The sequence below is a fragment of the Mustela putorius genome, unplaced genomic scaffold, assembly GCF_011764305.1.
Source record: "Mustela putorius furo isolate JIRA1106 unplaced genomic scaffold, ASM1176430v1.1 tig00003834_pilon_pilon_pilon, whole genome shotgun sequence".
Classification (NCBI taxonomy): domain Eukaryota; kingdom Metazoa; phylum Chordata; class Mammalia; order Carnivora; family Mustelidae; genus Mustela; species Mustela putorius.
This window is the reverse complement of record NW_025421987.1, coordinates 107,324,034-107,350,103: the sequence shown is the minus strand read 5'-3', so window position 1 is coordinate 107,350,103 and position 26,070 is coordinate 107,324,034. Positions and strand designations below refer to the sequence as shown.

The 26,070-nt window shown below is 54.0% G+C and overlaps 1 protein-coding gene across 2 annotated transcripts in view; it reads right to left on the bottom strand.

The window, feature by feature from the left end:
- Positions 1-5,443: 5,443 nt before the first annotated feature.
- Positions 5,444-26,070, bottom strand: part of SLCO2A1 (solute carrier organic anion transporter family member 2A1) — a 77,059-nt gene continuing 56,432 nt past the window's right edge. The window contains exons 4-15 of one of the 2 annotated variants that reach the window (XR_006609231.1): positions 25,162-25,389; positions 24,170-24,268; positions 21,970-22,106; positions 20,128-20,206; positions 19,417-19,581; positions 18,190-18,379; positions 16,048-16,213; positions 13,542-13,705; positions 10,198-10,262; positions 7,529-7,652; positions 6,656-7,364; positions 5,444-6,576 (exon numbers count right to left, since the gene is read on the bottom strand). Coding sequence is in view for 1 of the 2 variants with exons in the window: in XM_045088892.1 (XP_044944827.1) it covers positions 7,244-7,364; positions 7,529-7,652; positions 10,198-10,262; positions 13,542-13,705; positions 16,048-16,213; positions 18,190-18,379; positions 19,417-19,581; positions 20,128-20,206; positions 21,970-22,106; positions 24,170-24,268; positions 25,162-25,389 (1,538 nt within the window). In the remaining variant the exon portion in view is untranslated. Of the gene's footprint in view, positions 7,365-7,528; positions 7,653-10,197; positions 10,263-13,541; positions 13,706-16,047; positions 16,214-18,189; positions 18,380-19,416; positions 19,582-20,127; positions 20,207-21,969; positions 22,107-24,169; positions 24,269-25,161; positions 25,390-26,070 lie in introns of both variants that reach the window. The other variant, XM_045088892.1, reaches the window with a different exon arrangement.

The following is a 26,070-nucleotide window of genomic DNA, read 5'->3' as shown; positions in this document are numbered from 1 at the left end:
TTGTGGAAGCCCCATGGACCTGCTCTTCCCCCTGCATTCCAATGCAGGTATCCATTTGTCTGTACTTCACGGCACTGCTGCACCTGTAACAGATTATTAGCAATTGCCATGCAATTTGCGTGCCTTCTTGGTTATGTCTCTTTTGCTTCCTGAATTGTAAATTCCCCGGGGGGAAGGGGTTCTGTTTGTCTTGTTCACACCACAGGCTGGTGCCCAGTGCTTGCTGGATGTCTGATTCTACAGGATGGGCCATTGGATTACTCCCCAGGTGGCGATGCCCAGGACACAGACACAGCTTTCTCTCTGACGCCCGCTCCCATTTCAGGGCCAGGCCCTCGAATGTGCTCTGGGGACGCGAGCAAACAGGGGTCATGGGGACCTGAGCCCCCGCAGCCGCGGAACGGTGGTCCCCAGAGGGCGACGCTGTGGACTCCACATTGCGGGCTGGCTGGGTGCCCGCTCTGCTCACAACAGGTCAGAGAGCATCAGGAAGCCGCCTGCGCCCTTTGGTGCTTCCCGGCATCTTTCCCTTTGCTTTCCGTGTTCTTTAATGTGTTCACCACACATTCGTGCTGAAAATACAGATGAACAGACTAAATGGTGCTTTGTCGCCGAGCAGGAGAAAGGGACATCTCCTTACGGCCACGAGCTGTGAGCTGGTGCCCAGATCCCAGGCCACTCCGGGGCGCCAGGGTAGGCGGTGCAGGACTGGGGTGGGCGTGAGGAGGGCGTGAGGACCAAGGGCGCCCGGGCGGGGGCAGCTGCGCGGCCAGAAGCCGGCGGAGTGCCGGATCGCCGCGCTGAGCTGTCCCGGCGGCGCGTCCCTTGCGTTCACCGGGCGTGGTGCCTCCACGGGGCTCCTGGTAGGGCCCGGGCCCAGGGACGGGCGCGCCCTCTGGTGGCCGACCGCTACTCTGCGGGCTAGCGCGGCCCGGCGGGGCCCCGTTCTCAGCGGATCCCAGCGCCCGCCTGTCCAGCGCGCGCCCCCTTACGGCAAAGAAGAGAAATGCAACCGAGACCGCTGTGCGCCGCGCCTCAGGCTCCTCGTCTGTGAAAGGGCAGAATGGTGGCATACTACAGGGCTGCAGTGATGATTCAGGGTGCTCGCCTCTCTACCGCACTTGGGACGGCGTCTGAGCTGTCGGAGCCCTGAGGTTCAAGAGTCCTTCTGAAATCTCAGTGTGTCCGGAGAGGCTCCTTGGGTCAAGGAGCCAGACAGAAACAGTGTGAAATTGGCCTGGGTCCTTTCCCAGTGTGGACACAAAGGAGAGCTTCTGTCACATCCAGCCATCCCTGTTCCTCTTCTGTAAACTAGTGGTAGTGAGGTGTAATGTGGACCAAGGTTTAAACAAATGTTAGTCCCTATCTGGGACTTCTGAGGTCACTTCTAAGGATTGGATGTCTGTAAAAGGGGGATACCTCCTGTATCTCACACTGATGGACAGCAGAGTAAAGATAAAGGGGTTGGCAACGATGGGGGACTTAAATGAGTTGCTTTATTTGGCCCGGAGATGAAGCCTTTCAAATCCCAGCTCCATGGGCTCCAGGGCCCAGATGGTCAGAGGGAGGAGGTGGGAGGGAAAGCATGGACACAGAGCAGCTTTCACCCCACCCTCAGCTGGGGCGGCTTTGGAGCACTGACCAAGGGTGAGGCTGCAAATGGGTGCTCCTTCAAGCGCACAATGTAGGGGCTCCCTGAGTGTGTGGGGCAGGGCTGGTGTGTGCGGGGAGTACGGTAAGGCAGCCCCCTGAGGGTATTGCATGGCCCACTCAGGTGCCCCTTTCCAGTGTAGACTCCAGAAGGAGACCCTGAGCTAGGAGCACCTTCCTGGGATTGGTTGGCTGGGGCTCTGAGGCTCTTCTCCCAGGCCCTGACAGAGGAGCCAGGACTTGGCTGGCCTTACCACTCACAGCCTGCCGTAAGCCAGCCTCCAAGACCTTCCAAGAGCCTCTAAGCCTGGATCCAGCTGCCTCTCCAGGTCTTCTGTCTGATCTTCTTCGTGGGTCCTGTGGCCCATGGTTTCTCAGAGCTTGCCCAGGTTTTCCTGCTTCCTTCCCATTGCCTGGAAGGTCTTTGCACCTTGTAGTCTCTTGAGATCCAGTTCATCCTTCAAGACCTGGATCAACCCCCTTCTCTGATCTCTCAACCAAATGAGCACATAGCACTTGAACTTTGCCCTCTTAGGAGCCAGTCTTATTCTGGCTCCTAATAAGCCCCGGAAGGCTAGGGACCATGTGTTTGTCATCTCTGGTTCTCATCTGCATTAGGTACTAAGTGAACAAATGGAGGCACAAGTGACAGCTAGAAGGTGGCCTCGTTTTTTCCATTCCGAGGATAGGATTAGCCATACTGACCTTCCAGGGCCGGTGGAAGTTCGGGCTGTGGTTCCTCCAGGGCACGTCAGCTCACCCCTCTTCCTTCCCAGGGTTGCTCAGACAGCTGTACTTCTCTTTGGCTTCTCAGTCTCCCTAGGAAATCTCTCCCATCTCAAGAGAACCTTCCTGGGACCTGCCTCTCTCTCAGCTGCCGCCCCAGCTCCCCTTCCTCTGCTTCCTTCCCCACCTCCCCACCTCTCTGCAAACTGCCTGTGGGCTGGGCCTTGCCTAGAAATCATCCCATCCCCTTTCTGAGCCAGCATGGAAGCTGCCTCCTTTGGAAAACGATTGCTACTTTCCAACAGCCTGACAAAGCTGGCTTAAAGGTGCAAGAGCACAGCGTCACCCAGGTTCGCCCCTGATGGTAGAGGTTTCTAGTACTGTCTGTACCTGCTTTCTGTTTCTTCTGAGCTCACGGGATTATCTTTCCCCACTCCTGTGACAGCCAACATGCTGGGGGCAGAGGTGGAGCGTGTCACCTTGGGTCCAGACTTGACTTACCAGTGCGGGACCTCTGAGGACTTTCTGGGCCTGCCTGGTCAGTGCTGGTGGCATGGTGTGACATGGAGGGACCCCAGCATCCAGGCAGATGGCGTTGCGGAGCCACTGCCCTGGAGAGCCAGCGGGACCCACAGGAGACCTTGGATGAGCAAGAGAAGGGCTCCTGTTATGTCCTTTGACAGACGGGGATGGTGACCATGGCTGGCCCTGCCTATCCTGACTGAATTCCAGTTAGAGGAGCTGGCTGGATGAGCGGCTGGGCAGCAAAATCCCTGTGCATTTTAGTCACTGTTACTGACTTCAAGGTGTGGCAGCGCCTGGGGTGGGGTGGGGGGGTGCAGGGGCCTCAGCAAGCTGGGTTGACCCCTGTGTTGTGTGGGGATGAATGGTAGGGTGTGCCATGGGAGAAAAACTTTCTCTCGCAATTTGCCAAGGGCTTGCCTGGGGCCTGTTTACATATTTAATCTCTGAGGAAAGGTTATAATGAATCGGGTGCTATTGGCAGGAGATGGACCTTTTCCCCAAGTATGTAGTTCCTATGGTTGGAAAAGAGGATTTCTCCTTTGGATTTGCAGAGTTTCTCTGTCTGTCTGTTTCTCTCTCTCTCTCTCACACACACACACACACACACAGCCCCTGCCAGTCTCGTCACTTCGGGAATCTGTAATATGATATTTTAGTAACAATCCGAGACAGCCGGATTCAGCCCCCAGTTTAGCTGTATCTCTCCACCTCTGGGAGGGCTTGGAGATCACAATGTGGCTTTGTTTCCTAAGTGAGAATCTGCTAACCTGTCACCAGGTGGAGGTGTTCCCTTGAAGGTCTGTCTGTGTTGTAGCTCTCTCTAGGGCCTTTTTGTCTTGAAAGCCTTTTCCTCTTTGTCCATTTTCTCTGTGACTCTCCTTTAACTCATGGTGCTATGGGGCAAAATCGGCCCTGTGGGATGAGCACGGTGATGTTCTTGCTACTTGAATGGAAGGTGGGGGTGAAGAACGTTGTACCTGGTCGTCCCCCCCTCCCTTCGCCCTTACATAGCCCTCAACAGATTCCCCCACCTCCCTCCACAGGCCAGTGAATTTCAGTGGGAATAGAGGGGCCTCCCCCTGTTTCAGAATCTCTCAGTAGGGAGGCTGGGGCTGCCTCTGAGTCTGGAGGAGAAAGAGCTGGCAGCGTGATTTAAGTCTAGACCCTGATAGGTGTCATTTGGGTAAAGTAGGCCACAGTGATTTCCCCAATTTCAGGTTCCTCGTCTTTGAATGGGGCCTTCGGACCAGCGCGGTCTCCCTCATGGGGCTATGATGAGGATCACCCCAGAGGGCCTGAGACCCAAGGATAAATCATGAAGATATGGTATTTGATTTTCACTGCATTTTCCCCCTCCTGTGCTAAGAAATTCCAGGAAGCATGAGGTAAAAAGTTCCTACAGACCCTTTCTTCCCTGGCTTTTTTTGTTCAGCCCTTGAGGCGCTGGATTATGCTAGCAGAGGGAGTGGAGCCAAGAGGTGGGCTTCCTGGGGCTGGGCGGGGGGAGGGCCTCGGCCTGCATCTAGCCTCTGCATGGTTTCCAGGCTTGGGGGGGATGCAGGGCAGGTCAGGAACCTCAGCCTGGGAAGGGACCAAGGACCCATACTGGCAGGACCCAAGGGACTGTGGATGTCTTTGGGGACCAGACCATTGAGGAGGGTCGATGCTAACCTTCCAGCCACCTGGCTGGATGACAGCTAGAAACCAAACCTAACTGATTCAGAGAATAATGGTGCCATGGTCTGTGCACGCTCAAGCTGGGAGAGTGAGACTCCCGCTCTCAGTATGTGGTACGCACTTAACACAGCACAGTGAGCTCTGATGTTCATGCCCACTGTCTCCTGGTTGCAGCGGCCCAGGGAATCCGATGAACAGGCACCCCTCCCCTTCAGAGGGGCCTACAGAGTCTGAATTCTCAGCGGCCCAAGCACAGATGGGGGTCACCAAGGTTCTGCTGCACTCAAGACCCACCACCCAGGTGTAGGGACTCCCTACGTTAGCCTCACAGGAGGGGCCTGGGACAGGAGCCACTCCCATAGGCCCCGGGGACTGGCTGGAGGGATTGGGAAGCTAGGTTTTAACTACATCCTCTGTGAGTGTCCAGCCCTCCAGGAAGTTTGCTCAGCCTTAGAAGTGTTTGCTCTAGAAGTGAAATGAAGGTGGCCCCATTATAGTCTCTGCTGGCCGTCAGGGGAAAAGTTTTGCCGTGGGGAGGGGGTAGGATGGCTGTGACCAAGGGACCAGTGACAATTAGGATATGAATGCTGGTCTGTCTCATGGGCTGAGCTATTGGTGCTCCACTCCACCTCCAGATATGAACTCAAGGCACCGTGGGCCTTTGATAGTAGTCTGCAGAACTTCACCAAAGGACCAGCAAGCACCTGCTGCTGGCTCTGAACCAGGCTGATGGGTGGGGAGTCATGCTACCTCTGATCCCCATGGCCAGGCGCCCCTGTGGTTGTGGCATGGGCCCCTCCTCCAGCCAGAAAGGTTCTATTGGCTCTCTGATAGATACAGATGACATTACAAATTCATAACCGAGTAATATCAATAGCAAAATTATAATATATTAATAGCAACATCATAATAGAATAAAGCCTTGGGAGGGCAAACAGTCTTCCAGAATCTGCAGGTTGGCATTCATTGTTCATGAGCTCGGCTGAAGGCAGTGCCTCCAGAATTTGGTTACATCACAGAGAGGAGGACCTGGACTACTAGCAGGGAACCATTTTCCAAGCAGAACCATCTTAAAATGCTGTCACTGTCCCCAGAAGTCTTTCACAAAGACTTCAGTCTCACAGCAGTTTGGCCACTGGCATACAAGTTTGGCTTACCACCACAGGGATCTTTTCCAGAGACGGCTTCTGGTAGGCTACTGAAGGGTTCTTCCAAGTGGAGTGGCACTCAAGAGGGCCATGGATGGCAATAACCGGTTCCAGCTGCTCCAGAGGACGTGGTGAGCCAGGTTTCTGTCTGGCAAAGGGCCAGGTGCTAGGGCCCTCTGGTGGGACACAGATGGTCAAGATCCTGTTGACAGTCTCTGGGTTTGTTCTGGGTCTCCCCTGCTGCTGCCCACCGAGCACACTCTGGGAGAAGGCCCCATGTGGATGGAGGAAGGAAGGGGAGCTCCTAGGAAGGCCCAGCAGAAAGCCATGTTTGGCACTGCCTTGCACAAAGCTGGTCTGCAATAAATATAATACTTGTTGATGAAAGGCCTCCATTGTGGACATCTGATTCTGAACCTTCACCACACAGCAGTGGGGTTGCTCGACCCCGGGCACTGGAGGGGCAGTGAGGAGAGGCTGAGAACACATTGATGAACACAGGCACGTCTGGAGTCAGAGAAGCCGACCACCCTGGCTTCTGTTTCACGGACTCACCATCCAGCTCAGCAGCCCTTGACACCCCCTGGCCCCCGCCCCAAGCTTCACGGCCTGCTCTGCTGACATCTCGGACTGCCTGTCTTTACTCTTCAGCACACAGGGTGAGGTCCAGCAGGGAAGCCCATGAGCGGCCACCTCATCCGCTCCCAAGGAAACTCAGGAAGGGTCTTCCCATCACTCTGAGTTGAGCAGTCTCGTCCTCACATAGAGGGTGGGGGAGGTTGGGCGACTGACCACTTCACAGCCCTCCTTGGGTCTTCACCATGGTGTGGCTTTCTTAGCACAGAAGGATCTAGTTAAGAGGAACAGCATGTGGGTGACCCACCCTCGGGGTATCTCGGTCTCTGCTCTGGTACCCGAGTGTGTGGTACCTGAGAGGGGATGGGCTGGCCATACTCCCCAACATGGCAGCTTCCAAAATGGCGTTGTGGGGCAGGAAGCAAAGATCTGAGGGGAAGGAGGCCAGTCCCCGCTGGGTTCTGTGCTGATGCTGAACCAAGACACAAAGGGGGTTACAGCCAAGCCCCTCCCTCCCCTAGCCTGCCTCTGGCTGTTAACCATAACCCAGCCCTCTCCCTTTCGCTCTGGGGAGATAATGCTTTGCTCTCTCCACTTAGGAAACCAAGTCTTCCCCACAACGCTGGGGTGGGGGGCAGGGGCTGCATCCTTGCTGGGAGATCCCGCACCGAGGAGATCCTGGGCACAGGGCTGCCTCCCAGGGAACTGAGAAGGCCTGGCCCTCCGGTCCAGTGCCCATCCAGCCCAGGTACACAGTGGACCCGAGGAATCCTGGCAGCGGAGAGGGGTGGAGGGGAGGCAGAGAGGGCAAATGGTGACTGGGGTTTTCTCTTATTTAAAAAAAAACGGAAACGATATGTTAACATTAGTAAATACAGACAGTTGTGGAGGGGCAGGGTCCACTTTCTGGAGCAGGCAGTGGCTGGGCCGGGGGTCAAGGGTCAGATGAGGCCCGCCGCCTTCTCCTGCACGTTGTACTCCTTGTTCTTCTTTACCCGCCAGCTGATGAACAAGAGCAGCAGCACACCCAGTGCCTTGTAGCCCACCTGCAGGCCCAGGTACCTGGGGGGCAGGAGGAGACGAACTGGTGAGGGGGTGCGGCAGCTCCGCAGCCCATGTCCCAGGGTCAGGGCCATCAGGAAGGGCAGTGGCCCAGGGACTACGCTGTCACCATTTAGGGAAGGATCCATTACCACCCGGGCCATAGGGGCATGCGGGGCCCTCACCTGTCTCGGAGAGTATCGTTGTCATAGTACGCACAGGCCCCACGCCTCCCTGAGCACTGTGAGCTCCAACGGATGCATGAGTGGTCGATGGTGAGGCCGTAGAGGGCTGGAGAGGGCAGCCAGGCTGGTGTCCACGGGAAGAGAGTTCAGAAAGCGCAGGTTACATAGAGCTGCAGGTGGAGGTGCCTGGCAGGGTAGGGGGCCGTCCTTGCCCCCAGGACCCCTGCATGGTTCCCATGAATGAGAGTGGCTCCGCCCCACCCCTGGGAACTGTAGTGCCTTTGCACAGCCAAACAGCTTTCTTGGAAGACTGAATTTCACTTTCCTTAGAGGCTTAGGAGAGAAAAGAGACCTGAGCCATCCTTTCAGGGCAGTGAGTCACAGAGGTCACCTAGCTGCCAGCTCAGACAGACAACACGGTTCTCACACTGGACTGGCCTCAGGTGGAGAGATGCTGACTTCCACAGTGTGGCAGGGGTCTCTGGAAGGCAATGACTCCTCATGTCCTGACAGGGCCTGGAGGTGGGTGGGTGCCCTCATTCTAAGGAGGAGGAAGGTGGGCATGGCTAGCTCACACTCTCAGAACCAAGAGGGTCGGGGCTGAACTTTGAACCCTTGTGTCCTCGAAGCCCATGCTCTTCCAGGACACCAGGCTGCCTGCTGCCTTAGACAATGCCCCCGGAAGACCCCGGACACCCTGGCTGCTCAGAGTCTCTCCCCCAGCCCCCTGAACTTTCCCACAGTTGAATGGTGAGACCCGAACTAGCAGAAACTCTAGAGGCCTTCCTGCTGTTAAGTATTCAGAATGACCCCTGTTTTGTTAGCTACGGATCTAGGCAGTCACTGGACTAGGGAGGAACTTGTCCAGGATCCACACCCTGAACTACTGCGCTCAGAACAGCCGGGCCAACCCTGTGGAGGATCCTGAGAGAAGCTGCTTCAGGAGGAATGAAAGAGGAGATCTGCCTGTGGCTCCAGCCATAAGTGGGAACGTTTGAGAACCAGCCTCTCTACTCAGACCCTGCTCACTTCAGAGTCTCCGGCTAAGCAGGGCATGGAAACTGGCCATGGGGATTGTCCACCAACATAGTAAATAATAGTAGTAAAATAATAGTCATAATATAATATAATAAAATAATAGTAATAAATAAAGTAATAGTAATAAAAAATTCCTATGTAGTAAACAAAGTCCAGAAACAATACTGGCCAAGTCCTGGTGGGTAATTTTAAACTTGCTGGGTTTTATCCATGGGAAATCCTGCCTTCTACCCCAGAGTGCGATTGCGTTCTTGGGTGATGAATGGAAGACCTCCAGCCTGGATTTTCTAACTGTGATCCCATATCGAGTTGTCTGAGCTCAAGGGACCAAAAAAGGCGGCAGGTGCCATGAGTGGTGGGACAGTGGTTGTTTCCCAGGTGGCTGGGAGAAGCTCTTCAGGGCCCATCCGGGCCATGGGCTGCGCTGGGTGCAACGTGGGGCTTCCTTCCCAGCACAGGTCTCAGAGTGAGTTACACATGAGTGCTGTGTGGTAAGAAGGAGCCGTGAAGATGGCCATAGCTCAGCCACCAGGACATGGCAGAGCCCGCTGCCCTGTGTTCTCCACGCTGGTAATACAGGCCCAAGCAGCAGGCTCTGAAGGGGCGGTGCTGGCATGAGGGCAGCCAGGAGCCCGAGGCTGAGAAATCCCGTGGAAAAGACTGGTTTAATCATCATCTGTATGCCCCACCCAACCTCCATGGGAGACGGCCCTGCAAAGGTTCTGGCTCAGCAGGTCCCAGGAGGGACATCACCAACACAGCCCAGAACCATCAGGGAAGATGCTGGAGGGCCAAGTGCAGCCTGGCTCCCGGATAATAAGGCACAGCGGGCTCTGCAGGGCAGCACTGGAGGCCAGCCAGGACCCTCAAACAGTGACTGAAGACCTTCCCAGGTGGCTGCCATGCTCCCCGCTGCTGTGTGCACCCGCCGGATCCTGAATCAATACTCCGTTCCACGTGGTCCCTTTACTTGGCTTACCAGGCCCTGCAAGGGTCTGCGCGCCCTGGCATGGATGGGTCGCGAAGGCATGGTCCAGCCTGAGCCTCTGGGAGAGGGTGGGCGAGGGGCACACATGAGCCACCTCCCCAGCCGTGCCCCCAGGGAGAGGGCCAGGTGTTCTCAGCTCCCCCAAGCAAGGCTCTGTTTCACTGAGGTCTCTGGGCAGCTTGAGTGTAGACTGGGTTTGCCGGCAGAGGGCCTCACACTGGGAAACACTGGCTGAATAGAGTCAGGAGCAGTGAGTTCTGTAAAGTGGGAGGGAAGCCGGGCTCAACTGCTATTCTGGCTGGACAAGAATGCAGGGGTTTGTTCCTACAGCCAGTTCTTGGAGAAAGATGAAAAAAATACCTGCGTTCAATTCTTTATTAGGTATCCTCAGCTGTGTCCACTTTTCATTTTTCTTGCATAGTTTTGTTTGGAATGAATGCCATAGATGGAATCTTTCCTAACCCCAAGTAACGGGGAAACCGCCCACATAGGGTCTTGGCCTTTGCTGACGTGTTGATGATGTACTGCCCCTCCTTACAGCAGAGAAGAGACAGGGTTTCCCCCACGCCTGACCCTTGCAGCCCCGTCCCCCCCATGCCCTGGAGCCCCTCTTCAGGAAGGAGGGGGCATCTCAGACACTTACCCAGCAGGCGCATCAGCAAGAACTGTACCCCAATGGCAAATGACTTTTCATCCTGGTTCACCACACTGAAAAGGAAGATAGGAAGAGTCAGGAGCCAGAGGACTCGGGGCTGTGCCTTGGCTCGGTCAGGGGCAGCCTGCCGCAGAGTCAGCCAGAACTTCCCCTCAAATGGCCCGACAGCCACCTGGCTGGCTGGGTTCACCATGGCCGAGTGCTCCTGTTGGAATTGGTGGTTCTCAAAGCGTAGTCGCCGCGCCAGTAGCATGAGCCTCTGGGAACTCATTAGGAATGCAGATTCTCAGGCCCTACCTTAGACCTAAGAATCAGGTCCCCCTGGGGTGGTGCCCAGCCATCTGTGCCTTGGGAAGCCCTTCAGGAGATTCTGTTGCACAGTCAAATTTGAGAGCCTCTGGTCTTGTGGTTTTTAGGGTTGCCCCTGCCCCCTTCAAAAGGCAGAGGGCAGAAGAGGCTGGGAATGGAGAGAAGGATGGGAAAGGGTGTGTTCACAGCAGCAGGTCTGAACAACTCCCGTGGAGTGTGAATAGCAATAAAGCCCTGATGAAAGTGTAATTAAGGCTCCTGGGCCCTAGGCTTCTGTGTGCAACTGAAAAAATCCTTTACCTAGGGCCAGCTTTGTGGGTGTGTGGCCTGTGCTGCCTCCCAGGGCCCTGTCCTCAGAAAGGCCCCAGGCTGGATTTAATGTTCTACTGTGGCTCTATTGAAATTCTTAATAATTTTGGAACCAGGAGCCTCTCATTTTCAATTTGTACTGGGTCCTGCAAATGAAAGAGCTGGTCTTGCCCCTACCCTTCTTCCCTCAAGAGAGGACAAGTGTTCAGCTGAGGAAGGAGATTCAAAGAGAGACAGTGAAGCTATCTGGCAGTGGTATTGCTAGGCCCTGCCATCCCAGCTGGGCAGGGGGCAGAGAGGGAAACCCCATCCACAAGGTGGGGAGCCAGGAGGTGGCCTGCAGAGGCACCAGGCTTCTTGTGCTCTGAACACCCACACTCCTGGAGGGTGGGTGCCATGGGGGAAGGGCTTTTGGGGCAGAAGGGACATCAAGGAAGGGAACTCAGAAGTAATGTTCAGGTCTCTGCACACATTTTGTTCTGCCCCCACACTCCTGCTAGCAACACGGAAAAGAGCCCTCTTCCAGGTCCTCTGAGGGATGGCCCAGTGAAACAAATGCTCACGGGCTTGAGGCACCCATTTGGGACCCCCCACCCATGAAAGGTGCCTCAAATCTCAATCTAGTGGACACTCCCTTTATGCCCACAGTTTCCTCCAGTGGCCCAAGTTCATAATAGTCCTGGTCATTGTCCCTGAGCAGACTCTCCTAGATTCTGGACTGAACGTGGCTTGGGTTCCTCAGTTTGGCTTCTGATGAACGGCTTGAGCCCCTTCTGGTGTTTGCCCTCATTGGCTGTGAACTTACTCTGGCATTTGGCCCACTGTCTCCTCCCAAATTTCTCCCAGCCTGTATTTCCACACCTGGTTAGGGGCCAGGGTACAAATAACACTTGGGTCACCTACACGGTCCTCTTTAAGCCTCACCTTCTTCACACTAAATAGCATCCATTCTCTCATCTTTCCCAGTGGGATCTATCTTTAAACCATTTTGGGATGCTGGGGCCTCTTCCGTTTCGCTCCAGCTCCAGATCAGACTTAGAAGACAGAGGTTTTCTAGGAAAGCCCGTCCTGTGGTTGAAAGGATGCTCTTCCTCCACAGCTTCCCTAGCCCTGATGCTTGATGGAGCCCTCTGGGAGGCCGACTGACAGGGACTGCCCCTTACCTGCTGCTCAGGAACTTCCCTGTGAAATGTCCTTATCCTGTTCCCTCTCCTCGTCACGGCCACTCATGATATTTCTTGGGGTTACAGGGTCCATCATGGCCCATCTGGCCCAGGTGCAAGAAGTAACCCCACTCCAGGTCTTGGATGAAAGCACTGGTGCTTGGAATGCACAGAGTGGGGAGGGACAGAAAGAGGGTACTGATGGTGTCGGGAAGGGCAACATGCTGCGGCTCTGAGCAGCCCCACCTGCTCCCGTGGAATGTGCTCAGAACACAAAATTCTGACTGCTCTTTTCCTGGGCCACTTCTCAGGCTTGTGGTTGCAGTAAGCCACCCGGAGGCATGGGGTAAAACCTTACACTAGACCAAGAGCAGGCTTGGTCTACGTAGGTGGTGGCTTTCCCAAGCTCCGTGTTCCTTACCATGACAGGAGCTCACTGTGTGGGAAGCATACACCTGGGACCTCCGGGTCACCCCCTGGGATGTGGAGCACAAGGATGAATGATGCAAGGTTCCTGCCCTTTGCATGCACCTGGGAGTAACAGAACTTTGTCTTGGAACCACGAGTCTCCTATCTCCCACCTGCATTCTTGAAATAGTAACAAGAACAGGAGCTTGGTAGTTTGCAAGCTAACTTGTCAACAGGGTAAAATCCCAGGCCCTGACGGATGGCTGCTTCTGTTCTTCATCTCCTAGCCTTTTGGGAAAAATAGGCCATTGGCACCTAGCTAGCTGTTAATAATTCTTAGAATTTGGTTAACAGTGATAATTAACCAATACATAGAGTACCTTATATTTACAAAGCAATTTATCAGATAATCCTGACACCAGTCCCTTGTGGTCAATATCATGAGCCTCTTTTCATAAATGAGGAAACTGAGACTCAGTGAGGTCGGCAACATCCCAGGACATCCAACCAGTGCACGGCTGAGCTGGGTCTTTGACCCTAGCACTGGACGTCCAGGTCCTGTGTTTTTTCCTCTCTGCTCTCAAGGAAGGTGAGGACAGAAAAAAGGCAGGCAGGGGTGGGTTAGGTGAACTTGGTTGAAATGTTGTTTTCTCTTTGGCAGAGGGTGAGGTGAAGGAAGGGTCAATTCCCTCTCAAAAGCTCAGAGGCATTCCACCGCCACCGCCACGTAATGGGACACCTCTGCTCTCCCCTCCCACCTTGGCCAGCCTCTCTCTTCTGACCTGAGAACTTGGTCCTGGCTCCTAGCACACTGGGCTTTTCTTATTTTCATCCTTTCTCAAAGCCCTCATTCGGTCTCTGGAACTTTCCACATTTTTGTTTTGTTTTGTTTCACCTTGATTTTGTGCATCTACCTGAATTCTCTTCCTTCCTCTTAGTTCTTTCAGGATTTAAACATAAGTGAATCTTCAGGTATGTCCACAGTGTGGAGCCAGGCAGCCTGGTTTCCTCAAGGCTCAGCCCTTTGTGGCTCTGCCCTCCTGGGGATGGGATCTCTGTTGGTGGCAGGAAAAGAGGAGAGACAGAAGCCGGCAGGCAGGGCAGGCAGGGCAGGCAGCATGGGGGAAGGAGAGGAGCACTCACCGCAGAACCATCATGTAGAGAGGGTTGTGAGAGATGCAGGCTATGAGGGCCACGAAGGAGATGAGGAAGATGGCTGGGAGCAGGAAGTGGGCACAGGGGATAGGGCACGATCCCGTCTTGGCTGAAGCGGACGCCCCGGTCACACAGCTGCAGTTCAGATACGTCTTGGAAAGGAGAGGGAGGGGAGATCTGTTGTCATCATCACGCAGCCACACACTTCAAAGGCTGGCACCAGCTCCAGCCAGAGAGTCCCCTGGGTCTGGGGAGCTGGGCGATGATGCATGTGGAGGCCGGAGAGCAGACCTGGTGAGGTTTCCAAGGTGCCCCACGGATGCCACCTCTGACGGCTGTTTGGGCCATCAAAACTGTCTTCAAGGAAACTGGTCATGGAGCATGGGCGGGGCCCCTCCCCAGTTCCACCCCTACCAGGACAGGTGGGATCCCATGGCCAGGCAGGGCCTACCCAGCAGGGGACTGGGGTGGAGAGGGGAGGGCTCTCTCCATGGTGGGGCTGCCCTGTGCCCAACCACCACGGTTTTATGGGTGCTTGTTTTTGCTGTCTGTATGCTTCTTACAGGGAAAACAAGAATGGTATAAACAGGAAACATCAGTGGGAACCCAGCAGAATCCACTGAGCTCTCTATCAGTCAGGCCTTTGCCAGAGCTTCCTGCCTGAGAGGAGCTCCTAGCCATGAAGGACTCTAAGGAAAGAGTCCCTGGCTCTGGTCTGTTCATACGGTTCATACGGTTCAGCACTCTTATACAACTGGCTTTGGGGGCCACTGCCCACGTCAGGTGGTTTTCACCTTTCTTCTTACAGCATCTGATGGACTAGCCCATGACCATTTCAATGTCCCAGCAGTTACAAGGCTAGGACTAGAATTAACCAGCTAGCAGGCTTCTTTCCGGCAGATGGCAGAAACTATGCACCCTCTTTATTTTGGCTGCTGGGAAGCTCAGAAATAAGTCATATACAATACAGCTGTTATTTCTCTTCAGTCTGCGTTTTTTTTTTAACATACATTTTTTTCTGTTTATAATCTACTGTCTTTTCTTGAGAATGGATTTGTGCTGTTTTTGGAAACCTGTCAAGGGTAACTTCTGGAAGTAGATGAGTCAGACGTAAGTAAATAAAGATAAGAAAACCACAGAAGCCACCACAGACTCCTCTGACTAGAAGACAATGGAGAGACCATCTTGTTTGCACTCTTTGTCCTCCCTCTGCCCATGAAGGTGGCTGTGAGAACAGCCCTGCCCAGTCCTCTTGGAGGAGGATGCTAAAGTGGCGGCCAGCCTTGTCCATGGCCTCCATACGGGCTTAAGGGAATGAGGCATGTTCTTCTCCTTCGGGCATTTCTAGCAGAACTGCACAGACTTCCCACTGCTCTCAGCAAAAGGCACATCCAGCTCCTAGGCCCAGCCTGCCCAGCCTTGGCCTGGGTGTGGCATGGCTCTCAGCGCCAACCCTGGCCTTCTCAGCTTTCTCCTGTGCCTGTCTCTGTCATGTCCTTGGGCCCTGCACTTGCCATTCCTTTACCTGGAAGGCTTCACTTCCAGGCCTTCCTAGGGTTTTCTTCTTCAGGTTGCTCAGTTCTAATGCCACCTCCTCAGGGGGGCCTCCAGCAACTAGAGAGGCTAGTCATTAAGTCTCTCCGCAGCATGGGTTACATTCTAAGATTACCTTGTACATTTATTTGCTAGAATGAAAACTCAAAGAGAGTGGGGACCTTGTCTGATGGGTTCACCACTGAGACCTCACACTTGTGGCTGTGCTGGCTGGTCACTGAGTATTTGCTGAATAACTGAATATGTGTCTCAACTTGATTTGCTTCTGGATGACCCTAGAAGCCAGGAGCCTTAGCCCTCAGAGGGCTGGTAGAACCTCACCTTGTGGACCCAGTGAATGTGGGCTGCATAAGTCAAGTTTGGTGGCTAGGAGTTCCATGACCTTGAACAGATGTGCCCCAGACTGAGGCAGGGTCCTGGGTTCTAGTCTCACATCTGCCCCCAAGTAGCTGCATGACTTCAGACCAGTTGTAAGGTTATATACAAGTCAGGGCTGAGAGGTTCGACCAAATGCCCTAGATCGCACTTCCAGGTTCTGATCATAGAAGACCCCCTGCTCTCGATTCCTCTGGGCCTGTTCTTGTGGCTTTCCACACAGGCAGGATGCAGGACCCAGCATTGCCCCTTAGGATCCGTCAGGATGTGACTCAAAGGCGTCAGCTGAAGGAGTGCTTGGCTCATTTCTGCTCTGAGCATTGTTGGGCCTCAAGAATGTGAATTTTTTTGAACATCGGCCAATCTTTAATTGACTTTGGGATGTAGGCATCTGGTCATGACCTTAGGGAAGGGGAGGTGGAAAGAGGGTGGGTGTGGCGCAGAGGCCATGAGGCTGAGAACGAGTGTGGCTTGGGTGGCATTCTGCCCATCCTGGTGCTGAGGAGCAGTCTGCGAGGGCCTGCGCTGAGCACAGAGACCCCCATGGGGCCTCTCCTGCCCTTACCAGCTGCTTGGAGGTCATGGAGCTGATGTTGATGCCAGTGCAGCCGGCGTGGCACGGTGAGAGGTACTCAACTCCGTTGTCTCCGCACACTGGGTGGAAGACGGAATCTGGGCACGAGCAGTGCCTGTGGCAGGAGGGAAACTGCAGATGTATAGAACTTGATGTCCTGCCAGCAAAACAGGAAATGGGGAATCAAACAAAGCAAGACCAAAAGAAAAACCTCCCCACGCCAGCCCAGTGTGAGCTCCCCGCCTGGTTAGTGTGCCTGTGTGTCTCTGTTTATCTCGGGCCAGCGCCACCCTGGGATCTGAATTATGCCTATTGGAGCCAATGGTGAATTGACGGGTTGGTCAGTGCTCATGGCATCACCAACTGCTGCCAGGAGGATGTGGTCAGCAAACCCCACACCACAGAGGGGCATTAAGACAACCAACCAACCAACCAACCAACCAGGACTCCAATGAAAGAGATGGCAGATGCTACACCAAAGTCACAGGCAATACTTCCCTTCACTCTTCCTCCACCTGGACTTGGGGGTGAGGGAAGACTGGGGCCCCTGGTCCCAGCATTCCCCCCTGCACTACAATCCAGGGGGTTTCACCAGCTGATCTCGTCATTCCCACCATTCCTCCTCATCTGACATTCATGATTATTTCCTCTGGTGGGGTGGGGGGGGAGTTGGGATAGGCTGACAAATCACAGATCAGGGCTCTGCTGAAAGAATACACTGCTGATGGTTAACATTAATGGGGTATCTCTTATGTGCCAGGCACAGTGCCCAAGACTTTTCATGCTGCCACTATGGCAATTCGACAATTAATCATATTCCTTTCATGATGAGAACACTGAAGATTAGAAAAGTAACTGTCACCAGCTACAAAGCACTGTGCTAGAACTCACCCCAGTCTGAGGACAAAGCCCTGTGCTAAAAACTCCCTGCAGGGTTGGGGGCGTGCCTGGGTGGCTCAGTCAGTCAGGCATCTGACTCGGGATTTCAGCTCAGGTCATGATCTCAGGGTCTAGAGTTGGGCTCTGCGCTCAGCAAAGAGATTCCTTCTCCATCTCCTTTCCCCTTCCCCCTGCTTGCTTTCCCTCAAATAAATAAATGAAGTCTTTTAAAAAAAATTTTTAATCTTTAAAATGATTTCATTTACTTATTTGAGAGAGAGAGCAGAAGCAGGGGGAGGGGCGAAGGGAGAAGCAGGCTTCCCGCTGAGCAGGGAGACCAATGCAGGGCTCGATCGCAGGACCCTGGGATCATGGCCTGAGCTGAAGGCAGATGTTTCACTGGCTGAGCCACCCAGGGGCCCTGCGTAAATAAATCTTTGAAAAAATAAAAAGGCTCCTAGTGAGAACCACCCGAAAGCTCAAAGTCGTCTCAGTTTCTCTCAGTCCATAGTCAGCTTGCAGAACAATACAAACCGGGTAGGGCTTTGCCCTGAGCAATCCTCCCTTCCCTCATACCCCTCACGAGCACTGAAAGGTAGTTTCTCCAAGTGTTGCAATCTCATTAGGCAAGACCTAAAAGAAGAGGTGGTTGGAAGGGGCACCCAGGAGAAAGTACACGCTCCTTGCTCAGCACCCTCCCCTCACAGGCCCCTAAAGCTCTTGCTGAACATGAAGCTAGACTTCAAACTTGGGGCCAGGTTGCTTTATGCCATCTGACAGGTATACTTTACCTGCCCTCTTCCTCACCTGCCCTAATCTTTGGTTTCTGCCATTGCTTTCATTGTTCTTTCCCAGATCTTTTCAAGTCCCCGTCTCTCATCTTTCTGCAGCAGCTCAAGAAGACTTTGTAATTGTAGCCGGCAACAGAGCGGATGCTAAACATAGCTTATTTCCTGGTTCCTGAGGCTTGCAGCCCTACAGATTCACCCTGAAACTCAACTAACTAGTTTTTGGTGCTCCTTAAAAAAACAGAGCCCTGATCCCCATGGCTGGTGGCCCACTAGAACCCTCTGATTTCTTCTCAGGACTGAGCATACGATTCAAGACCTCATTTTCTACGTTGCCACATAAACGGTTAGATCAAAGAGTGAAAAGGAGAGCAGAGAGTTGAAGAAACAGAAAGGAAGACGATGGCAGCCAGATCCAGGCTCTGGCCTCAGCAAAGGGGATCTTCTCACCTCTAGTTCCTCTTACCTGGGGGGATAGACACCCTCGACAGTGGGGGTGGAGCATCCCATGAAGAAGAGCGGGGCGCAGAGGACCATGGAGATGGTGATGATGGTGGCAGCCACGCGGGGAATGGTTTGCAGAGAGAAAACAAAACGCTTCATGAGGATTCCTCCAAACAGCATTCCCAGCGCTGCAGCAGGAAGGTTCACAGCACCTACAGAAAAAGAGAAGCGGTCTGGGTGCACAGGACTGGGAGTGGGGGCACGACCAAGACACTGGGCTGAACTTTGGATAAGGGGCATGGCTCCCTGAAGGAACATTTGATACATCCAATTGCAATGGTACTAGCTGACATTAAATGAGCACTTACTGTTTGCCAGGCACATCTAGCACATTGCCCTGCTTATGCAAAGAATAAAGAAACAAGTGAGTCCTTGCAGCCAGAGGGAGGTGAGTTGACGGTGCATTTATTAAGCACCTTTCATTACCTGGCCCCCCATTGCATTCTCACTGTGACCACATGGGTCACACAGTGGTACCCCTGTCTAATGTGCTAGCTGGTAACTGAAGGCTAAAGGGATGAGGTCACGGCCAAGGCCTTGACCACCTTGCCACATCCACATGGCCAGGCTCACCTGTAGACGGGGCTCAGTAGTTCACTTTGGTGCTTAGTGGGACCACGTCAGTACTTCTCAACCTCAGCTGCACAAAACACCAATGCTGGGCCCCACCCAGAGACTCTGCTTTCAGGGACTGAGCATGGAGCCTGGCCATCTGTATTTTTTTAAATTTGTCCAGGAGATCCCAAAGTGTAGCCAGGGTGGAGAATCACGGGCCGCATATTCCTTACCCAGGTGAATGTATTCAGTTCCTTGGTGAAGAAGGGAAAAAAAACCGCAAGGCATTTTGCCTAACCTCAAATTCTAGCTTCTCTCTTTCCTCTTTTGCCCCTGGTGATGTCAGGGCCTTTGGGAGGCTGTCAGACTTCCAGTCCCTCTGATGGGGAGGAAGGCAGACCCTGGCCTCCACCCATCCCTGCCTGGAATGATGGGGGCCCCAGAGATCTGCCAAGAATATTCTAGATGGCTAACCAGGAAAAATGTCCTTAAAATTCTTTCCTCTGGCTCTTGTCTGTGTCCGGTCTGACCTCGCCCCTCCCTGGATGGGTGGAGGAGGGTCCAGCTGCTCCTGGAGGCAGGGCCCAGGCAGGGTCCCCCAGCTCCTGTAGCACCCCCACCCTCCAGGACTCACCGATGAGGAAGTTGGCATAGGCCGCGGAGGCGCCATACTGCTTCTCTAGGAACTTGTTGAGGAATGTGGAGAGGCCCGCGATGACCGAGGAGAAGGTGCACTGGGCCAGGACCACCAGCATAAAGAGTGGGTTCATCAGCAGCTTCAGGAAGATACGGGGGAAGCCTGCAAACAGACACTGTCAGGGCCAGGCCCTCATGGCAGTCATCACAGGGCTACCTTGGGACTAGTCACTGCCCTTCCTCCTCCTCTAGGCAGCCCTCCTGTCTTCCTCAGGGCAGATCTAAGACACCAAGATGTTCAGTGGCCGGGGGCACGCAGCTGCCCGACTCCCACTCGACATGCTCACAGGCTAAGTAAAGTGAGGGTGTGCCTAGAAGATACCAGGCAAAGCCTGGCTAGAAATAGAGCTAACACCAGGAAACTCCTCCCCACATGACAGCCACCTCTGTGTGAAAGGAGGGGAGAGAACATGGGGCCTGGGGCCGGGAGGCGGGGCCGACTCTGCTTACATCTGAGTCTCTTGGAACCTGCACAGAAGCAGGCACCAGGACCCCTGGCAGAACCCCTCCTGAGAGATGGGACCACCTGCTCTTACTGCCACTTACCACACACCACACCACATGAGCTGGGGCACCCCCGACCCTCAACTGCCCATGAGCTGGGCAGTCCCCCACCCCGCCCCAGGGCTTTGTGGGGTCCGTTGGTTACGTTTAATGAAATCCATCAGGGAACTTCTTGGTTTGGCATCGTCCATCTTCCTTGCTTCATCCTCTATGGCAGGAGACCTCTGCGGGCAGCGAAGGGGGAGAATGTTAAGGCCCAGGTTTCCTGTAGTGCCCCTTCCCTGTGCCCTTGCTCCTTCTGGTTTGGTCTCACTGGCTCAGAGATGGCAGCACTGAGCATCCCCAGGTGTGTGGGAGGGCGCGTAGAGAATGATCTCTCCAAGCAAATGCCACCTGCATGTCCATGGGCCCCGTGCTTCGGCTGCCGGCCAGGACATGTCCGTGCCAAAGCCTCTGGAGACTCCTCTGGGCATGTTATTCGTGTCTAACTTTCCCTTGCCTGATGCCAAAAGGTGTCCGATCAGATCTCACCCCTTGTCTGTCTGTCATGGCTATACCTCTTCCCCATCCTCAGATTCCAGGGGCCGCAGGCTTCTGGGATACACTGGTCTAGAATGACCTCTGTTTCCAGCTCTTTCTTACTGTCTCCTCTATAGAGTCTCTGCTTCCTTCTGGGCCCAAAGCTGAGTCCTGCTCAAGGCTCCATCCTGGACCCTGGCCCACACTTTCTACCCATACCACCTCAGTGAGCTTGCCTATCTTTTGTGAACTCATCAGCAGCAGCTTTGAACCCCTACCCACGGTGTGCAAGGCTCCCGAGCTCTGATGCCATTAGAGCTCCCTGGGAGAACTCACCACCAGGCATGGGAGTCCCCACGCACTGAGTGCCTACTCCACACTGGGCACCACGCCCAGGCTTCCACATTTTTCAACTCTCATCATAGCCTCGGTTGAGACAGGTGCTCTATCTCCAGTATGTTAGAGGAAACTTAGAAACAAGGGAACTTGCCCAAGATCACTCAGCATCTGGACCCAGACTCAGGTGTGCCTGACCCCCAAACCACCACGATGCACTGACAACCTCTGAAATTCTTCCCCAAGCCAAGTGGAGGCCCTCCCACCCCTGCCCCTCTTCCTGCTGCTCTGCCTAGATCTCACACACCTCACTGCCAAATGTTGAGCTCTGGCTGTGGCTCAAAACCTTGATGCTAACTTCGGCCCCCTTCTCCTCCAATATGCCCACTGCTGAGTCCTCGGCACCCTCTCCAAGAATGTCGCCCCTACCCTTGCCTTGGCTGCCCGACAACCCCCACCCTGGTGCTCAGCCCCATCCCACATGTCTACACAGGCCTCTTCAGATGGCCAGCCTTCCCTCCTTCCTGACTCCCCAACCTTGACCCAGCTGCCATGTTGTCCCCTGCATGGTCACCTAGTCACTGCAGCACCCCCGAACTTTATGGGATCATACCCTATGCCTAACATCAAGGCCCCATTGACACTTCTTGTCTCTATTTTCCCTTCTCGTCCTTTTCTGACTTCCTTCCCAGCAGACAGGGCCGGTAGACACACCAAAGGTCTCTCTGCCCACAGTTGGCTCGCTCTCAGCCCACCCTCATGCTCTACAGCTCCAAGGGTCTCCTTCCGAGTCAGTCCTGCGGGTTCACACATGATGGGCCAACTGTGCCAGGTCATATATTCAGCTTTTCCTGACTCTTAACTGTGAACTTGTTGTTTCCCAAACTGTGTTCCCTGGAACCCTCCAGATGTCTGAGATGCTGATGTGGTAAGGGAAGGCTGGTGAGAGACCATCTCTTGGAAATTCACCAGCACTCTTACTTCTCCAAGCCTCTGAGGAGTCCTGCACCTTATAACTTCTCTAGATTTCACCCAGAACTTGCTTCACTTGTGGAAGCTTCTCAGTTCATTTTTCCCCCACCTCCCTTTCTTGAACTCTAATAGGCAGAGTCATGGGCTCTCAGAACCTTACCTCTGCTTCCCTGAGCATTGTTCGAGGAAAGAAAAAAAAGGGGAAAGAGGTGAGAACCAAGGAGCCTGAGGAGATGAGCAGGCCCAGCCACCAGGCTCCAATCCACCGGGGGTCTCCGGGGCTCAGGTTAATGACAGCTGGAAAGACAGCAAAGGGAACAATTGTTTTCTGGATGAATGTGGGATCTCATTTTGCTGGAAAGAGGGCCTCTGATCAGGAGGACTTTCTTCCCATGATGAAGAAGAGGTAAGCCATGGGCTAGAGTCTGATTCAAGACAACTTGAATGGCCCTCTCCAGGCCAGCTGGTTTGCAGAGCATGACAGCCAGAATCAGAGAATCCCCAGGCCGAAGGAATCAGAAACTTGAACTCACTTTATTTTATTCCCAACCCTTGGTAGGAATAATAGTGAAGGCGGCTCCATCCACCTACCTCCAACCAATCAGAAAACTGAGGATCAGAGATGTTAGCTTTGTCTTGGTCCAAGGTCAAGGCTGGTAAGTATGATCTCCTTGGTTAATTTTAAACCCATGTCTCCCTGATGTCCAAACCTGCACTCTTAACCACTGAATGCTACTGCCTTCCAATGTTATTGATCCCTAAGAAAGGAAGACCCATAGTCCTTTGGAGCCTGAGGGAACAACCGTCATCAGATTGGGTTGCTGAGCTTCCAAAGGAGATACTTCCAGCAACGTCTCCCACCTGCAGCTGCCAAGTCTGCCATTGTGTCTCTCTGTAAAGAAACTACGTAGGCATGGAGGGAGGGAGATGATAGCAGAATGGCCCTCAGCCAAACAATGCCAGGCATCACTGGGCACTGTCCCTGGTACTGGGAGCTCAGCTTCGAGTCTCTTTGGGCAACTAAGAGGCAGGAATCAAGTGCCAGTGAAAGTACCAGTGAAAGGGCAAAGATGGCTTGACCCTGAGGCAGAAAGCTCCCCCCAGCTTTTCCCTGTCATGTGAAGTAAAGGCAGGGGACACCTCAAGGAAGACATCGTGGTCTGATGGCCCCCAGGAGCAGCAGTTTTGGACTCCGGCAGCACAGTGGCTCGAACGCCTGTCCAAATTCTTTGTGTGATGGGAAGGCTCCAATCTGCGTGCCAGGAACTGGTGGGAGTATCATTCCTGTAAGTCTGGCTCAGACCTGCCTTCTAGCCACATCTTCCGGCTGGTGGGAGGGAGCTTTCTCTATCACCCCCACACTCCACGCAAGTTCCCTCTCTTGGCCTTGTCCAAGTATTCTTCTCCATCTGGAAGGCAGAAATCCTCCCCCATCCCCTGCCCCCGATGAGGCTCAATGCAGCTGTCAGCGGCCTGGGACGCCCTCCCTGAATGCCTCAGGCAGGAGCCCTGTCTCCTGCCTTGGAGCTTCCAAAGCACTTCACCTGCCCCTCTGTGAGGCTGGCTCTCCCTGCCCTCTGAGGGGTGGGCTGGCATCAGAGCTTACAAAGGCCATGAGCTCTTGCAGGATTCCCTGAGGGGCTGCCCCCGTGAGGGGTTACCTGGCCTTTAGAGCCTATGTCCGTCTCATTCTAAGATACACAGTGATTTCGTCCATACCATTTTGTGAAGTATAAGAGCTCATTCCTGTAAACCTCTTCATATAGATCAGGCATGTTCTAATCCTGACAACGACTCTATTGTATTACCATTAAGCCCATTTTACAGATGAGGAAACTGAGGCACAGAAAGATGTAGAAACTTGCTCACAATCACTCAGCTGGTGAGAGGCAGAAGAAGATTAGACACAGCCCATTTACTGCCAGTGCCCATGGAGTCCCACATGATGTGAATCGCATTCCATGTCTATATTTTATGTAGTGCCTCTTTTTTATCCTCAAAAGAGCTCTTATTAAATCTTTTTTTAAAAATAATCAAACACCATCTTAGAATCCAAGGACTATAAAACTATTTTTAATACCACTACCAAGATAGGCAGCTATGGTGGCAACTGCTGAGGCCCTGCCCCAAGTCTCAAGGTTTCCTGCTCCAGACTTCCTAAGGAAAGACAGGGACCTGTGCAAGAGGCAGCATGAGGCCCGGTCCCAGCTGTCTGAGGCTCGGCAGGGGTGACTGAGTGAGGGCAGGAAGAGGCCCAAGCATGTGGATTTAAAGCTTCATTTTCTGCCCTGCCTGGCTGGGGCTTGGGGAGGTTGTTTCATGGAACCAGCAGCAGACTGGGCATCCTTGCCTACACTCACCTGTGTCCACTCTGCCGTAGTCCACGAAGATCTGTAGCATGACAGAGCCCAGCAGGTACCCGAAAGCCGGTCCAAAAACAGAGATGGCAAATAAGATGGCTGGAGGGGAGAGTAGGAAAAGGAGGCTGAGGGAGCTTGACGGAGTGGGTCAGCCCCAGGTTTGCCCCTTAGCTGAGGGATTCCTGAGCTGTCACCCCGTCTGTCCTCTGGCCCTCACAAGTCCACACCCAGGGCATTTCCCATAGACAAGACCAGGATCACTCAAGATCCTGAGATGTGCAGAACCAAAGTTGCTTCTCTTGCAGCCAGCTGCCAGAGAGACCCACTCGCCAGGAGGGAAAGCCTCCCCAGCATTTAGCGATTCCTGCTTGGCATGCTGGTGGCCCAAACTCCCCGCAAGTACAATGCTGGGGGCCCCAGCAGCAGCTGTGGGGCTACTGAGCCAGTGTGTGTGCTCTGTCTAGTATGGGGCATAGGCCTCGAGAATGCTCAGCGAGGTTTGTTCTAAGGGAAGGATGGCAGCAATAGATGATCATTTGTTATGTGCCTTGTTTGTCCTTCCTTGAGGCCGTCTGGTCCCTAAGTGGATGGTTTGGGAAGATGCAGGTACCCCAGTCTGTGCCGAAAGGATTGGACAGCAGCAGTTCCAGGAGCTGGTAAAGGAGCTCCCCGGTGCCCAGTGTGGGGCTACGAGGTTACATACATTGCATATTTAATGCCACGACTGCCCAGGGCACAGATACGATTAGCCCTGTTTTGCAGGTGAGGACCCTGGGGCCCTGGGGGCCAGCCACCTGCCCAGGATCACAGTTGGTAAGTAACAGAGCTGGCCTTGCAACCAGATCTGTCTGCACCCCCACAAAACCTCGGCACTCCTCTGCTGTGTTGTGGGGCAACAAGGGTCTGACCTCCATTCAGCCCCTTAGTGCCTCAGCAAGTGCCACTTCAAGACTAGGCCCCCTCCCTGCAGCTTCCCCAAGCCTGTGACTCACAGATGTACAGGGGTGAGTTGTTGGGCTCAGAGAAATCGTCCACATAGGAGATTCCGAACGGTTGAATGGGCACCGTCCCAATGCCTGCCAGCAGCTGGGCCACCACCATGAGACCCCACATGCTGCTGGTCTCCTTCCGGGAGTCCTGGGTGGTGCTATGGCACTTGCTGGGGGGCTGATCCTTCCAGTGCTTCTGACAGAGCTCGGCTTGGAAGTGGCTGCTGTTCCCTGAAATGAGAGGGCGTGCTAGTCACCACTTGGTCTTCTGGTTCCACCAGCAGGTCTCCAAACCTGCCTTTCCTCTCAGGCCTTTGGGAAGTGACTGAAGACACAGAGGTCAGAGTGTGGCCTTTCTGTTCTGGGAGCAGCTGTTCTTGGGTGGGAGAGGAATCTTCCACCCATGGCTGTCCTCTATGGGTACAGGTGGGGAGCTGAGCATGGAGACTGAAACCGTCATTCCCAGAGGAAAGGGTCACTCTGTTGAAAAAGGGGGATCCAGGATCAAAACCCAGGCTTGCTGGCCTGAAGCGCCCTGTGCTCAGCCTCAGGCTTGGGGTTCCCAGGGTGTGGCTCTCTTTAGCAGGACAAAGGCCATTCTGTCTCACAGAAGACAGTGTCAGCCCTACCTGGGATGCATCCCTCCTGTGTCAGGACCCTCGGAGCCTGACTCCTGGATAAGCTTGGCAGTGTGTCACACAAAGGCATTTGATGTCCTTACAGAAAGTGGGCAGCAACCAAGGATCCTACAACATGGGGAGTTGGAAAGGACTTGAGACTGTCTAGTTCAAGCCCTCCTATTACAAATGGGGAGCTGAGGCTGCACCCACAGGAGCCAAACTGCACCTTGACACCCTTCTGTGAGGCTCCCAGAGATTCCCATCATGCCACCAGCACCATGTGGTTTGTGGC